This window comes from Acanthaster planci, unplaced genomic scaffold (assembly GCF_054643075.1).
Source record: "Acanthaster planci isolate LZ-2023a unplaced genomic scaffold, COTS_SCS Contig42, whole genome shotgun sequence".
NCBI lineage: Eukaryota > Metazoa > Echinodermata > Asteroidea > Valvatida > Acanthasteridae > Acanthaster > Acanthaster planci.
Window position 1 is genome coordinate 50,700 of NW_028257666.1, and position 17,332 is coordinate 68,031.

Below are 17,332 nucleotides of genomic sequence, written 5' to 3' on the forward strand. Positions count from 1 at the left end.
AAGTTCCCCGGGGGGGATTTGAACCTGTGGTCTCCGGAGCACCAGTACCGATGCTCTTCCAACTGAGCTCTCCAGCCCAATGTTGGCTGCTTTTCCCATTTGTCAGTATTCTTGTTCAGGGGTGCTAGTCAGAGGCTATAAAACCTGAAACACCATGTAGCCAGCCTAAGCCAAGGATCTCGCCCCAATGACACAATGCAACCTGAGAAGTGGTGAACAGGGGATCACTCGGAAGGATAGGGCTTTTGAAACACAAATCACCAAACAACTCATGTAGGGAAACTACATGTAACTAGGTGCTGTTTTGCATTGCATTGATATCTTGAAGAATGTACATGGATTCAACACTCCCAGCTCGTTTAGGGTTAAAGTTGATCAGATATTACAACTTCCTCTCTCAGATCTGGCCGTGGCTGAGGTGCGGGAGTGCATGAAGGAGGAAACCAGGGTGGCCCTGGCCAATCTGAAGAACCAACTGGAGGCCGAGAAGCAGGATGAGATCCGCAAGACCAAGACCAAGCAATGGGTGAGAGCACGGGGGATTGAGGTGGGGGGTGGGATGGGGTGACAGGAACTGATGGGGAAGAGGAATAGGGTTAAGGGCATCCCTCCCCAACCTCCCAGCTCACAGGTCAGAATTCCAAGAATGACCAGACATGAGGCATTTATATTGTTTGGAATTCATGTACAAACCCACTGGAATCCTTTCTGTAGAAATTGAGGAGTTCCCCCTCCACTCACAAGTGTACAATGTACATGTAAGTTTGACCAAAGATCAGATTTAGATTTCTACCTCCAAGATTCTTGATTTTTCCTTGTGATTTTTCACTTTGCTACTGTACATATTAAAAAGCCCAGACAAGTCATAGTATCTTGATGTGGTTATTGTTATAATGCCTCTGTCTGGTGTGTTGTAAACAGTAGCCTAGCTGATGAAGGCGCAGACTAGCTGAATGTAAAGGCCTGGAGAATTTTCAAGCAAATTCAAGGTTGGAGATTATCTTCCTGGTGATCATTCCTCTTCTATGGCCGCTCAATCAGAATATCTTCCTCAGGTTCATGTAAATTGAGGGGATGTGCTAGCTGGTCATCTACAGAAAGAGAATAGTGGCCACGCATCAGTACAGTCGTCAAAGCTGTAATGAAACACTTTCTGTGTGTGCACTTTTTACCCTGTTGAAGATCAAGGCAGTAAAGCAGATAATAAATGCAAAATTATCATGATGAAAATAATTCTGTAGTGCATTTGGACCTAAGTGACCTGTAAAGTAATGGCATCGCACTTTGCTTTTCCATGGCAACCAGGTGGGATGCGATCCGTCAAGCTCCCATGGGAAAGTGCACATAAACAGAGTGTGACAGCATTATGTTTCAGGTCTGTCACACCAAACTGCACTTCATTAAGGAATTAATTATAACTGAATTATTACCAGTATTGTTTTCTCACCTTTTGCGATAGTGTGCCAACTGCGGCAAGGACGCTGTGTTCTTCTGTTGCTGGAACACCAGCTACTGTGACTACCCCTGCCAGCAGAGCCACTGGTCCCAGCATCGCAACACGTGCCAGCAGCGCTCACTGGGGAACACCGCCACACAAGTGCAGCAAGCACCTAGTAAACCACAGCAGGTATGTATCCATTCCTTCCTCACACATACCTATTCTGTAATTATGTGGAATTCACTCTTATTAAAATTTATTGATGTTGTTGGGACTAATGAAGTTATGGGGACAAATGTTTGTCCCCATAATGGGTGCTAAGATTTCTAGTACTTACCTCCAACTCTCCAGTTTCTGGTCAGTGCGCGCTAAATAAAAAAGGTTTTATTTTGGTATAATATACGATGTCCAAAAGCTACCAAACTTGCTTGATCGACTGGAATCCTGCTACTGCATAATTTTAATGTGTTTTAGATGGGGTACGGTTGAGTGATATGTACAATTAAGGAGTTCCTCTAGGCCCCCATACATTTAGTCGGGCACTCTTTTTCAGATGACGTTATTTCTGTATGATGCATTTACATCTGGGAACCAGACAAACAAGGTGGTCTTTTGTGCATCTACAAGTTTAATATGCTTTTAAACAGGAAGTAGTGAGGGGGCCTGTCTATTTCAGTGTTGGTAGTGGCAGGACGTACGCATGTACATCTACATCATTTCTTGGGGAAAAAAGCGTTGTCGCACCACTTCTGAATCCAGCCCCTGACCAGAAACCGGAGACTTTGGGGGGGGGGGCTTGGGGTTTGTTTTGTTACTTGACCATCAACTCTTTGTCTAACCTGAGTTTACACAATTCACTGAACCCACTTTGCCAGCTATCCGCTTCCAACAAGAGTATGTTTGGACATAACAATGACTGTCCTTTGGTGGAAACAAACTGCTTCCACACTTAGCATGGCACATGCTGAGCACTTGCCACCAACTCACAAGCCACCAGGGTATGGTCTTTCTGTGTCAGCTGTCTGTGATCACGAGCCAAGTTGAAAAACTTTGTACCATCCTGCCTGTTCTTTGCTGGTGAGGGTACACTTCAACTCTTGTTGGATATTGGCCCATGGCTCACGTCCCTGAAAAAGGCACAAAAGTCACTAGATCACTTTTTGGAGTACACATGAGGACTGTTTCTGAGATGTTGATAAGAACAGTTTCTTAAGGTCACAGATGGTATGGAACAATTCATCGTTAACAGGTCCTGCAACAGCATGTTCCATTTCACAAGGTGTGTAATGGAATATTTCATCTGTCTCTGGAAGGGATCATGATGGAAAAATTCATGAGATGCTTTCATACAATGTTTGAATGAATCTTGACTAAATTTCTGCATCATCTAAATAAAACCTGTGTGTCAGAAGTACAGAAATTTCTCGTGATCAAGTTTGGTTTCTGAAGGAATGGAACTTTCCATTATTTATAGTGCAGCCTTGTTCTGCATTGGATGTGTATTTAGTCAATTTGACATTATAAAGGATCCGCTTGTGAATTGACAGGAATTGATGCATTGCATAATTCCTAAGTTTCATAAGTGAAAGTTCAGGCTAAGTCAATTCAAATGATTGAATTTTCCAAATTGACACCAATTTCAATTGTATAGTCAGCTGTTCCAAGTTCCTACAATTACAGAAACAAAATACATATTTGTATATTAAATAAAAAGAAATACTCAAAAGAAAAGTAAGATTTGGTGTGAACATGGGCACATGCATTCAGCTGTCTTTACATTTACTTACATATCTGGAAGTACGCTTTTAGAATCCAATTTTGTAACCACATAATGTATTCTTCCCTTTTTTTATTTCATTGATTTTCACCTCTGAACAATTGATTTTGAAAATAAATGTTTGAATATATTAATGTCAATGATCAAATATACCAGTAAGAGCATTCAAATTGGCATAGCCATAGTGAAACTATGGACCAAAAGCAACACAAAGGCTGTGGGCGATCGTTAGGGCTGAGTCAATTCGAATAATTCACTATTCGAATATTCAACCTCCAATTCGATATTCAAATATTCGGTCACACTGACAGGCAGATTGATGATGAACAAACCATGTACAAAACCAGTTGCAATAATGCACACAATTGTACATATAACCGCTATTATAGCTTTTCTCATCTAGGAGTGTTTCCAGCCACGATTTAGCAAAATTTAAGAGACGAACAATACTTCTTGCCCCGTTGACAATTTCTATTCCTTTTAAATTTTTTGGTGATTAATTTACTTTTTGAATCGTGAGATTTCTCTCACTTTTCATTTGAATCTACTGGAAACAAGCCTCCACAATGTAATTTTTCTCACTTAAAACGAAACAAAAGTTTCCCTTCCTTTTCATGAATATTCTGATATTGGGCATAGCCCTAGATTGTCAATATTTTCCCAAGCTTTTTATGCTGGGATTGATTTTGCCAGCCCCCTGGATAACAGGGTAAAGCACTACATACCAGTACAGACCCTCAGGAGGGGTCATTTTCTCTCACCGGCTGAAGTGAAAAACTTGAGTACCGTGTTACAAAAGTCTGAAAAGTTAATAATCTAGGCCCTATTGTTTTCTGCTGTTACCCGTCTGATCTGCATGTAGTTCTGTTCTGGAATGTACAAAGAAGTAGAATTATTTTTCCATGTTTTCAATCAGATACTTGAAATTGTGGATTGCGAGAGGAACAATGAGATCCAGATCGTTGAAAAATAAATGAAATGCTCAGTAGAAACCTCGAAGAGCTATGAAAGCACACTCCTTTTTTAAAAAAATATAGCAAAGTACTTCTTACTATGGAATACAGATTGTACATGTATGTTCAACTGATAGCATTACATTGGCGTCAGTGAATTTTCATTTAATGTATGACCTTGTTGAACCTTAATGAACAGGACATTTCATGTCAGTTAAAACCTTTCTTTTCTTCTCTTGTTGTTGGACTTAGTCTTCAAATGGCGACCAATTCTGTTGATTGTCTAATATTGATTTAGCATGACTAGGCAATTCCATAAATAGATCTTCAGAATGTACAGGTACAGTCCCATGCACCACTTTTCCAGCCTGCAATTTTTTGGGAAATATGAGCCCAGACTAGTTTACCCTGAACCTTTTCAGTTCATTGTTGAATTGTCAACGTGTATGACAAATTCACCATGAATCAGCCATTCTCGTTCATCAACCTTTTCAGGAACAAACTTGTGTGTGCGCCATGTGCCTCTCCACCAAAATGTTTATTTCTGCCAGATTTGCTCGGCCTTGACACTTTGGTGTCCTGTTTGGTCAAAATGTTGTTCCCAGCACAGCAAGTGGGCCATTGTCCAATTTTTTTGGTTCCTCGATTTGCATGAGTTGTTAACGTTTGGTCTTCCCCAGTGCAGCTTTTGGCTGACAGAGTTCAGTGGCTCACTGGTATTGTTGAAGGCAGCTGTGCATCTATCAGAGCACTGTTGGCTTGTGAATAACAACAAAAAGAGCACCGGTGAGAGGAGTGTACAGAGCCATTTGTGGTGCGCGTCGCAATGGCATCCAGGAGGAAAAGAGAGGAGGCAAAAAATGGAAGACCGTCTGTGGGGGTTGAATTATGATAAACTCTGAAGACCAAAAGATTAGAAGCAAATAGGGTTGATCTGTGTGACTTCTGGCTGGCTTTCTGTAGATACCGGTTCATGTACTTGCTTGACAATGCCAAACACAATTTACCTTTTTGTCTGGCTTTGGTTCAAATATGACAGCTGTGCATTCGATTAGCGTCATACCTGTATAAAAGCAATTCATCAATACTCAAGCGCAAAGAGTGACAGGCCCGGAGTCCAACTCTTTGAAACTGACAACAATGTGTTACTTTATTGAGGGCAATTTCATTTCTATAATTGGATGACTTACCTTAAAAGGTCACACCTCAGATTATGCTGGAAGATTTGAAACTCAATAAAAATCTGGTCTTTTTTAATCAGAAAAGCCCAGAGAGTATGTCATTTGCATGTATGGTACATGCCGTACACATATAGTACATGGTTGAGTAATCAATGAAAATACAAGCTAGTCACAGCAGTTCAAACAGATGTGCAGTGTGCTCACAAACAGTTTAGGAGGAAAAGTACAGGCCTATCGTATTTTGACATAATTTGTCATTTTAATCTGGGAACAATGTGCTGCCGGCAAACGTCAATTTGTTTATTCTGTTGTTTTTTTTCAACCCCCCTGACCATTGTCTAATCACATGCTGATACCCCATCTGCTACGAATACACGAATTGCCTGGACTGTCAATTCTAGAGTCAGATCAACTCTTTTGAATCCAGAGTTATCACTCGCCATGCCCAGCTGTTCAGAGTTGTGGCGTGTTTGCTTGTTAACAATTGAATTTGTAATTATGGGAAAGAGAATCGTATCCGTCTAGCTACAGTTGGAAGTTTATGCTGCTTCTGGTTTACACAATTCTGAAGAAATGATACGGACAATTTTGAAAAGATTTCTCTGTGTGGGAGTTCCTTCGAAATCTGACATTTGGTTCTTAAGCTTTTTTTCCTGGCTTTTGTACAGTTCAGGACACACATGTCAGTGCATTCTGGCCCAAAAAATAGAAGTAGTACATGTACCCTACATGTACATGTACATTTCTTTCTGGCAAAAAATGGACATGTACCAGTTGTGAACGTGTACAACATGTACATGTATGTAACCTGATCAAAATAAAGTATACAAATCTGTACTTGCCAAAAAAGGACACGTATTCCATTCACATGGACATCGTACATGAATGTTCCGGGGGGCAAAATACTTATGTTACTTTAATTAACATGTTTAACAGGAAGTCTAACCTCTGGTTTAAAATCTCATTGTTTTAAGCAGACATGTATAAATTCAGTTCTAAGCATATAGGCATGTGTATTACTGTCTGTTTTGTGTTTAAATCTGTCTTTAACACGCGAGTCTGTTTTCCATTCAGTGGTGCTAGTTATTATGTACAGTAAATGTCTTTTTTAATGTTCAGTGTTCATTTAGGCTGTAGTGTTGCATTTGACTGTGTGTATTTCATTTCACTTTTTCTAGTTTTTTTTGTTTAGGTCTTCAAGTTGACAGGTCCGTGGGGTGAAATGTTTACCAACACTTTTTTTGTGTGTGCATGTTAAAACATTTTTCATTCTGTGAAATGTATGTATTTTACAGTCTTTTGGGGCAGAGAGTTTTGGGCAGTGCTCTGTTTTTTAACATTCAGCATTAGCCAAACTTATTATCTTGTTGGCTTATTGCAGTGTGTACATGTATATCAGGAATTTTAAGACAGCAAACCATCAAAAATTGTAGTTTGTGCACAAATCAGTAAAACATTAAGGTTTCAGCCCGGGAGGGCATCACAGTTTCACTCATGAATCTGGAACTTTGCATCAGCATGAAAACCAAAAGCGTATCATAGTGCCTCGTAAAATAACAGAACAATTGAAAATCCAATTACAGTAATTCACCAAAAATGTGCTTTTTCCAGGGTTCAAATGAAATGTTTTGTATTGCATGGACTGTTTAAGTATCTGTGTACATGTACTTCCATGGTGCTTAGGACCAGCACAAGAATTTGCACATAAAAGAACCAGTAACATTTGAAATGCAAAGGTTTCTCCTAATTGTTATTGACACTTGGCATTCCCACACTGCAAGAGTGGGGCTACCAGTCACTTGCATTAACCGTAAGACTCACACATCTCAGGGTATTCTTGCTGCCAGTTCACACCCTGATGGAATTCCTCATTTTATAAAAAACAGCAGGAAAATAATTTCCTCCACACTTGAAAGTCCTGTCCTCGGTGAGCATTAGGAAGGTATTTGCTGGTAAACTTGAGAAGTCACATCAGTGACAGCGTCAAATTGAACGCAGTCATGAGTTCGCTTCGCAAGTGCTTGGAAAATAATTGAAGACATTTTTGTTTGTCATTGACAGCGGCAACTTAAATCTCTAACTCTCCCTCCCCACAGATTACAATGGCTTCGACCACACAGGCACCCAACAACTTGGAAATAACACAAATCATTTCCCCCGCTGCAGGGAAAAGTGCATCCGAGCAGCTTAGGCTAATTTCTAACCAACAAGCCAATCAGACAGAAGTCATTACTATTCAGGTAAAAATCTAAAAAACCACACACACTCACATACCGCGCTTACCTCCCATACTCAGTGTGGACATTTCTTTGTTTTCAAAGCTGGATTTTTCTTTTGTATGGTTTCGTGGACTGAATCCCTTGCATGTGTGATAATAACCCTGAACCCCATCCCCAAAAGCCACTTCTTAGAGACGGGGAAATGTCTTGTTGATATGGGTATGTCCAGACAATGTCTTCCCTCCCAGCATCGTGCGAACACCTTTTGTTCATAAGTCCACACTAGGTATTTGAGGTTAGCGCACCCACACACACACCACTGCCATCTTTCCCAATCTGCAATGCACGAGCATGCACCGAGACGCATGTCTTGCTTTAAAGTTACTTGTTAATTTTCACATCTGCATGCAGAATGGTACATCAGCGGCATTTTAACCCTAAGAGAGCACAGCTTTTTTGGACCATCTAACAGCCAGGGGTGGACCCCCAAGAACTCGGCTGCCAAATGCTCAGTTCTTTTGAAACTTGGCAGGCATGCAAAGTGAAGTGTCTATGAAGTTTCTGTTCAATCTAACATTATGGCTTTGTTGTTACGGCTGATTAAAGTTCATGGCCTCACGTGTGCCAGCCCACATGCTTTGAGCATGTCAGTTGGAAGGTCTACATTTTGTACCTGATGTGTCTTAGAAAACGTGGTATTTAGAGATTATGGGTATGTCACATTTTGTTCACATTTTTCAGTATCAAAAAACATGAAGAAAGTCACAGGAACTTGGGATGATATCAGAGAAAAGTCAAGGGAGTGCAGCCCCAGGCTCTGTTACCTGGGCCAGCCAGGTTAATGAAGAAGTTCCCTTTCAAGGAAACTTAAGTAATTAAGTTCCCTGCAAATTAATAGTAATTTTATTGCAGTTTTTCATGGTTTCTCTCTGAGGAAAAGTGTGGCGTCATCCGGAGGAATAACCCACAGCCAGTTCAGTACTGAGAGTTGCCAGAATTGTCAGGGGTCTTGTCTTTCTTGGAGTGCGGCGAACAGTGTTTCCCCAAAGACACATTTCGATGAGCAAGTTCACAGTTTGAACAGAGTCCCTGCAACACACATATTCCTCAAATGACATCGCATTAACAGTGCCCTCCAGTGTCAAGTAAACCATGGAAATGTTCTAATGTTTTAATGTACTTTTTCCCGACCTGTGATGTCAAATAGAAAGGGGAGTAGAAAGTTGTGTATGGCACTAATGGTCCCAAGTTCTCATATTTTTTACCGGAATAGGGTACGTCAGTAATGTTTAAGGTCAGGTCTGTAATCCAACTCCCAACATGCATGGTTTCATGTTGAGACTCGGTATGTCTATGTACGTGATGTACGTGCTTTGCTTGCCCGTACTTTTTGCAATAGGCACCACTGCTTTCAGGCTAACGCTGAACATGTGACTGACATGCTTTGCGGATATAGAATGGACCTCTTTGACACAACTCGCAAAAAATTTCTTGACCTTGCGAAACATTGGTGTAATTTATTCATTATTAAGTCACAAACGGCCTCTACCTGCAAGGCCGGTCTGTGTACGGGGATTAAAAAAAAATCTGTCCTTTTTTTAATGGTATTTAAATTGCTCCATTGGTGTATTCCAGCCTAGGGCTACAACAATGAATTCAAAAACTGCAGAAAGAGATCAGGGTAAGGCCAGGATACTTTTATTTTCAGTCCCGCTGAATTTGAAGGGGGGAGTCCCCAGGGACCAAGCCCCCCCCCATTCCTCTCCTCTCCCAACAGCCAATCAATGACTCTGACACATCAGAGAGTGCCACTGGCCCGCCAGACATAGGACAAGCCCTGGCAAGCCTTGGCTTCAGCTGTGTAAATTTTCCCATGGGGCCACGTGGTTGAGTTGTTTATACACATTCCCATGGGACTTGGCCAGAGCATGGAGCTGTTATTAAACACAAGGAGTAGAATGAAGTCCCCAAAGACCTTAATCCGATTGACCGCTCCGGGCAGCTCCACAGGCAAGGCGCAGTTACCAGCCCCAGTGTTGAAGACCCTAGACATTCTTTGTACACAATGATCGTCACTGCCAGGTAGCTGGTAACCCAAACACTCGCAGTGCTTCACTGCGGCATACTGGAGTAAATAATTGGTGGAAAAGATGCACAGAGAAAATGCGCAGTTCTCTTCAGTAGTCCTCAGGAGTCAGCGAGTGATCTCCGCTGATGCGCTCGAAAATTCCAAATCAGCTGTGGGTTATTTGGCAAAAGTTGGACATTTTTAAAACTAGTTATGACATTTTGCATTTTCGACGGTAGAGAACAAATACCCAAAATGTTGACTGCAATATTTATATCATAAGTCGCCCTCCTAGTGGTTCCTACGGTTAAAAGAAGGTGGAAACAAGCCACAGAAATGCATTTGACAACATGGTGAGGTTTCACGCTGAGACAGTTGTGGACAATGACAGAAAGAACAGGGACTCTTCCTTTTTTCTTTTTTTTTAATTTTCCTCTGGACTAGCTACATTCGCTCAGTTTTCTTGTGCACATTTTTTGGAGAAGTTGTTTTAGTTTTTGTTTTAGTATTTCTGTTTATTGTTAAGAGAGACATTTTGGGGATGTAAAGACGTAACCAGACTTTCATTGTCATTGGAATATCAGAACAATCACTAAAATTATCGAAATTTAAGTCTCCGATGACAATGGTTTCCGTCTCAAGGCAGCCATGTTGAACATGCGGAAGTTTTACAGACACGCTTGTGTGGTACCCATGATCCTTTGCAAATGCAACTCTGAGCATTCCTTGTAGTCCACATACGCGCAAGCGGCGTGGAATTTATTTTGTCCTTCCTGCATGTGCAGGGCTTGCGGTGGCCATCATTGACCCGTCTGATCTCTGTATGTGCTGACTCCTTGTGTTTGATAGCTCCATGCCCCGACTAAACTAGGCTGTTCAGCATGAACAGAGGTAGGCAAAAATGGGAGTTGACGGCAAATTTATGGCCGTAAATTTTTTTATTAATTAAGAAATTAAAAAAAACGACGGGGCGTAGAGGCCATTCGGTTGAACCAAGGTTTCTAATTAGTTTCTTTTTCCGATCGTCAAGTTGCATTTCATGCCGGCATTTATGGGTTCTAAAAGGGGTATATTCGATTGAAGAAGGATGAATGCCTGGCTTGTTTGAACACAGCTGAGAATCACTTAGTAAGATCAAGACGGCAGAGTTATTGAGGTCATGCATGCTAGTATTGCTGTCCCAGCAATTAGCAGAAATGTACCTCAGAGTTAACCTACAAGTGGTGTGGAGGGGATCTGGGAGTGTCGATGGAAGTGTGTTGATGGAAGTCCAACACTGAATTTCTCCATTCAGTTCATGTAAAGAATTCGGTTCAGTCCAAAAATCTGTGAGATGTATTCTCTGAACTGTGATAGCCCCAGGCTGCTTTTAAAAAATCATCCGGATGCTGTGGCAGATTATACGTAAGTGCATGGATTTCTTGGAGGTAATCTTCTGTTGCCACAGATTTTCTTGAAATCATTCCACAGAAGCCGTGACAGCCAGCAGTGGCAGATCATCTCCAAAGAAACCTCCAATCCAGCCACAAAGTCCCCCACATCCGTACATAAGGGCATTAGTTTATTCATTATTTATACAGATATTCTTGTATTGTGTGAGCCAGAGATAATTACATTGACCACTGCATTGACTTCCAAGTTGTCCACTCTGTATCACAGTCGATTTAAATGAACTCTCACCAAGACAAAAGTTGTATTGTGACTTTGGATTGAGTTGTGACCCACTGGAATTCAACTCCAATCCAGAAAACCCAACGTCCAATGGAAAGACAAATTGCCATAGAAATTGGAACCGTCAACACTTATTTTTCAGAGTTGTTTCTCCCTTTGTCAGCATAATTTATCTTAGACTTTCCCAGATTAAGCATGTTACTACTGAACCCACTTTACAGCATTTGGTTTCTGCTTTGTTTTGAAGAAGCTTTGGAGAGGGTTTTTGTTTTGTATCAAAGAATTTGCTCCTAACATGGCTGAGCATTTTTACTGCTTTGTCTTGAATTTCATAAAGTGGACATTATTTTTACATGTGGTGTATGGTGAAGAGGTTCCCACTTCTTCTTTTTTTTTTTTTTGACTTTTCCCATCAAGTTTACTTTTCTTAAATTTCCAGTGCAAGACATGATTTGTCCCCCAGTAACATATTAACATTTCTGTTACTGTGTACGTACATGTAAGTGCTCTGTGGTTTTTTTCTTAGTGTACCTAACGCATCATGAAGTCTCTGGCTGTTTGGTTTTACCGTTTGCTTTGGTTTGGTTTCATTTCACAGTTAGGGTTAACAGGGAATATTTGTGACCCGCTCTACAAAAATGAATCACATGTCGCCAGAGCCACTTTTGAGTTAAATGCCTTTGAAAGAATCTTGCACAGTATTTCAGCCTCAACATTTTTACATCTACACAACATCCTTTTTCATCATGCGAAGCAGAGTGACACATCAAAAGAAAGGGCTCAAATTCCTCAGTCTAATGTAAAGTGAAACTCAAAAGTGGCTCTGGTGACTCAATATTCATGTTTGCAGAGCAGGTCATGTTTATGACATGATAAGCTCTATTCACCCATCTCATCGGTAGTTTGAATTCAGTGTGTTTACCAAGAGAGCAAAGAGACCCAGCTCTGACTCGTTGAACTGATTTATTGTAACAGTTCGGTTCTTTTTGTATTACAAATCTTAGGGAACTTCACTGTTTGTTGCCAACCATAGATGGGCCTACTCTAATTGCATTTTCCCCACTCATTTTAAATTCATATTTTGATATCATGTCCAGAACTCATTTTTTGGAATGCACATGTAGAAGTGACCCACTCTGTGAAGTTGAGTCACAAGTCACCAGAGCCTGTTCTAGGCCATCGTGTGCCCGTGTTTGTTAAAGTTCTTGCAGGCATAGAAATATTTCTGAAAGATGTATAAGTCACTGAGTGGAAAGAAAGTTTAAGAAGCGACGAGAACCCAATGTTCCGATCAGTTTGCTATTGTCTTCTGTTGTAGAGGAACCGTTCTCTCTTGTCTTTGGCAGAAGAAGATGGCTCAAACTGACTGAAATCTCTTAATAGTTTCACCCACCGAGTCTTGACATCTCCATTCAAACCCTTTGAAAACTTCCACAGTTACTTCAACATACATGTACATGTACATGTACACTTTATAACTTATGTATGTCAATAGCTACATGTACTTTGTACTTCTATTTTGTGTTCTTAATTGATTACTTTGTAGTTGTTTTTTTATCATTTTATTTTGTGTCTTGCATGCATGGCATGCCTTACACAAGCGCTTGATTTTTATGTTTTGCAACCTCTTATGTGATTTAGCCTACCATAACTGTTACTAACCCCCCCCCCCAAAAAAACAAGCGACACTTCAAATCTCATCCTTTTTCTATGCTCTTCTCCATCTGTTTTGTCCATACCCTCATTCCCATAGCCATCCCAACCTGTACCGATGCAGATCCATTCAAATGGTCCAGCCCACCATCCAGCAGCCAATGACCAAACCCCAAACCGCCAGCCAGTCCACTTGTCCCAGCTCAACCAGCCTACCAACCTCCAACAGCAGCAGCCACAGCCGCTGCGCCAGACTCTTCAGCAGCAGCAGCAGGTCATGCGCCATCGCTGGCCCCTGCCAACACCCAGCCTATGCAGACGCTTATCCAGTACGTCCAGGCCCCACGCATGTCCGCGCCTCTGCCTGTGCGACAGATGCTGAATCACCACCCTTACACCATGCCGCAGGGCCGCATCATCGGTAATGGAATGAGGGCAGCCCGACCTTAACAAAGCCTGACTTAACTCTCACACCATTATCTCACTTAATCTTGAGGATACAGGACCCTCGACTGCCAAGCCCAAAGAATGTGCTCGCCATTTAAGCACAAAGAATGTTGGGTCACGTATGCTCGACCCTGAGCATCTGTCTCAGTCCTGACAAAGCCGACCGACAACTAACATTAGCCATCATCTCGCATTTCTCCAGATACCAAGTCACATTAATTCTGTCATGTCTGAGAATTTTTGTCAAAACAGATTCAACTGATCTGCCTTCAGTGCATTCATCTTGGCAGAGCTGGGGCAGAGTTTGCTTCCCAAGCCTATAATGGAACCACAGTCAGAGGTCTTTGGGTTTCCAGGAACTATGATATGATCCATGTCTGCGGTGTCCGTTTGCATAATTTTAAATGGCACACAACCAAAGTAGGTTCTCTGTTTTTGTGATCACAATACCCTAAGGCATCATTAGATATATTCAGGGCTTTCATCACTTGCAAACCCATAAGTATTCCTCTTTTTAACGCTACATGTAGCATTTGAGATCACTGCTTAAGCATTAATTCAAGCTGTCAGAGAAGACAATTCGGTAGAAATTGAGTAACTGTCCACTTCATTTTCCTCAAGTCTCAACCCGTTGAATTATGTGAGAACTGGTACGTTTGTCATAAAGGTATAGGACTTGTGTAAGAAGTATTTCAATCTTTCTGGTGGTTCCTCAGTCCTTCAGTTGTACTGATAGACATTGATTCTGTAAATTATTTTACACTTCAGTGTTGACCACAGGGTCAAGGAGTTTTGACAAAAAAAGTTGTGTTCTGATGGCTTACGAACCAGAGCTGTGTTTTGGTGGTTTATGGCAGAGAATTGGAGCAATCAGTGCCTGTTGGTGAATTGGTCTCTCAGGCTTACTTGGGCAAGAATGGAATGTGATGGTGCTGTGTATGGTTTCACCAAAGAGGAACAACTGATCCACGTAGTTATGACCACCCAAAATGCACCTCAGGGGTTATGTTGATGCTTGTTGGAGTTCGTCAAAAGTGTGTTGTACTCTCCCTTTTGGAGAGATTGTTATCACTTCAAGTGAGGTTCCAATAATTGGAAATTATTTGTAAGGAAACTTTGTCTACAACTGCCAAGCACACACGAATTGTCTGTCCTCACTGACATCTTACTTGCATCATGTTGTTTATGCTTATTAGTCAACATATTTTGGCTTAGCATATCATGAGCAGTATTTCTCTGCTAAAGAAAGTTAGCAGGCGTGGAGGTGATCTCGGCCCAAGGCGACTGTACAGTTTAGCGTCATCTTCCATGCAAATTTATGGCAGGTGTAGATGTAAAAACAGGCGTGGACATATTGTGTTTAGCTTTGGTCGCTTTTTAGATCTGTGTCTTTGGATTTGGCAAAGCGATATTTCTGTTTCTCCCCCTAAAAACAGCTCCAACTCAACACTGCAGATTTAGGGACCAGCCACCTTTTAAGTAGTCTCCTCTTTTCATCTTGTCTTGGTTTTTCACTACAGATTTTTTCAGAGTAAAATGCCATCTTGTATTTACGATTCACGACCGTGTTGCTGCAACACTTGATGAACACTTATATTGACTCTGTAGTATCTTTGATGGCATTGATGCGTACGCAGAAAAGGATCATTTGTCATTGAACAGCTTGTTCAAAAGTTCTTAATTTGTTGCTTTGCACTTTGTTTTCTACTTCCAATTTTTTGTCTTTGTCAGTAACGTTTTCAGAGTCGATTACCATTCTGGCCTGCAGGAAAACCAGAATACTGTGGATTTGCAGTCTATTATATTCCAACTTTTCTTTTTAGCTACATCACAGCTCCTTAGTACGGCCACTTTCAATAAGATCGTACATTGCGAGTCAACTTCGATGCTCAGTGGTAGAACCTGCCGAAAACACGCAGTCTTCCCCTCATTTGTATCACTGGCAGAGTCTTACAGTTTTAACCCTTTACCCTATCCCTGGAAACTGTTCCGATGGCCGAATTAACAGGCCATACTTTGGGATTAGCGTCCTCGGGCAAGGTTGGGTAGGATACTCCGCAAGCACAGTGCTTCGTTGGCCGTACTATAGGCCTATTGCCTGGGGCTCTAAACCAATTTCATAGCGCCGGTCAAGAGCGAACGGAGCCTTGTATTTCGTGTTGATGCCAACCTACATAACTTTTAGGTTTACAAAACCAGCAAATGAGCAGTGAGTTTAATTTTCGTGCTTCTGATTCGAAGCAATTTCGCCTCTCCAGTTTTTACTGTATTTCGAAAAGAAAAAAGTATTCAGGCATTCAATTTTATTTCCAGACACTCTGATTCCTTTAGCAGAGTGTTGAACTTGGCATATCGTCGTTCTTTTAAGTTATCAAAGCTGGTTCGACAAGAGATAGTTTCCTGATTTATTTGTTTCTAGTTTCGTAAAGAGGCAATCAGTTTTGCTAAACGAGAATTCAAATAAGCACGATCAAGAAATGTGAACATCAATTTCTCGAACCATCGTTTATCTTCACTTAAAGTCAGTCAGACTTTTCTGTTTTGTTTTTGCTTTTGGTGTTTCCCATAGTCATATAGGCCTACTGATCACTGTCTTCTTTTCTTTAAAACCCTCCTTCTGTTTTAACCGTCAAAAACAGTCAAAAATGCCTTCGACTTGATTTCCCCCAGTGCACAGACACATATGGGAAATTTGACTGATATTGACTGATGTGACAACTGTGTCAAGAATGTATCTTAGCATAGGAGGGTTGAGGCGGGAGAGATTCAGTTGTTTGAGCGACCAAGACCTAATCTGTGGTTGTCTTCTCGTTTGTGAGACCTTTATGTTATTGTTTGGGTGACTATTGTTTTTAAACCAGCTTTTCATCCATCAATCAGACATTCTGGCATAGGGCCTATGTATGTTTGGGCATTGCGTTTACACTACTGCATTCACTTAATGGTAAAGGCATAAACGCTTTCACTGGATGCTTATTTTTTCATTGTCTAAACTACGGAGATGCCTGCTCGTTTATAAGTTTGTATGAGTAAACATACGCCTTGAAAAAGGTCTCTTGTGATATACTTTTTTCTCTCTTAAATTGGATGGCTATTTTTGGTGCATTAGCACTTTTGCTCTGTCATTTAGCGAAATCGAATGATCGTTTTCAGAAGCATTCGAATTTGTGCGAAATGGAAAAGCGCAGGGGTTAAATTTGCTGCTCATTTGCTAAATTGACCGAAACTATCTACCGTATATTAGCGATGTAGTTTGAAACTTTCCCAGAATCGAAAATGTAGAGGACACAGAGGGCGTGGTTGTTGGTATGGATGTAAGGATTTACAGCCTTTAACCTTGAGAAATGTTTTTTGTTTTTTTCATTTTAATTACGCGTTTTGTTTTTAGGGGGTTTTTTTTCTTATTCTGATCGAACTTTTTGAGCACCATTTGGTCAGAAGACGCCCATCCTTGTACAAAGACAGAGACGAACCATGACGCCAGGGTACTGTATTTTGGTTCTCGCGCAGACTGGTTATCTTGATTCCTTGGACCTTCATAAATTGTTTGTACGAATCGTGCTGACGGGATAACTGCTCCTTGTCAGACTGTGTGCGTCCCAGTTGTTGGATGTAGACCCTTTGTAAAATAAAGTTCCCTTTTTTCTACATTCTGCATGTCCGTCTCTCCTTGTGGGTTTATTCGGTGTCAATGACCGCACTTTAATTGTATCACAAATAGGTTCTTGTCCTCGTTTTGGTACGACAGGCCGGCGTAGGTTGCGCGTTAGTAACGGAAGGTCTCCAAGACTACCGCCTTCGCTGCCTGCCGTTGTCACAGAAAATTTGACTCGATAAATTGTCTTTGGACGATGTATTTTTACGAGTTACCACTGTGTAGATAGACCTGGTGCTTAAGTCATTGCATGTCATGAAGGCCGCATGG

The 17,332-nt window shown here is 41.2% G+C and overlaps 1 protein-coding gene across 1 annotated transcript in view; it reads left to right on the forward strand.

Moving 5' to 3' along the window:
• The window catches only part of zmynd8 (zinc finger MYND-type containing 8), a 40,521-nt gene extending 23,457 nt beyond the window's left edge, over nt 1-17,064 (forward strand). The window contains 5 exon segments of the mRNA XM_022227692.2: nt 402-526; nt 1,460-1,627; nt 7,446-7,589; nt 13,061-13,244; nt 13,247-17,064. Coding sequence (XP_022083384.2) covers nt 402-526; nt 1,460-1,627; nt 7,446-7,589; nt 13,061-13,244; nt 13,247-13,410 — 785 coding nt within the window. The 3' untranslated portion in view covers nt 13,411-17,064.
• Nucleotides 17,065-17,332: the final 268 nt, after the last annotated feature.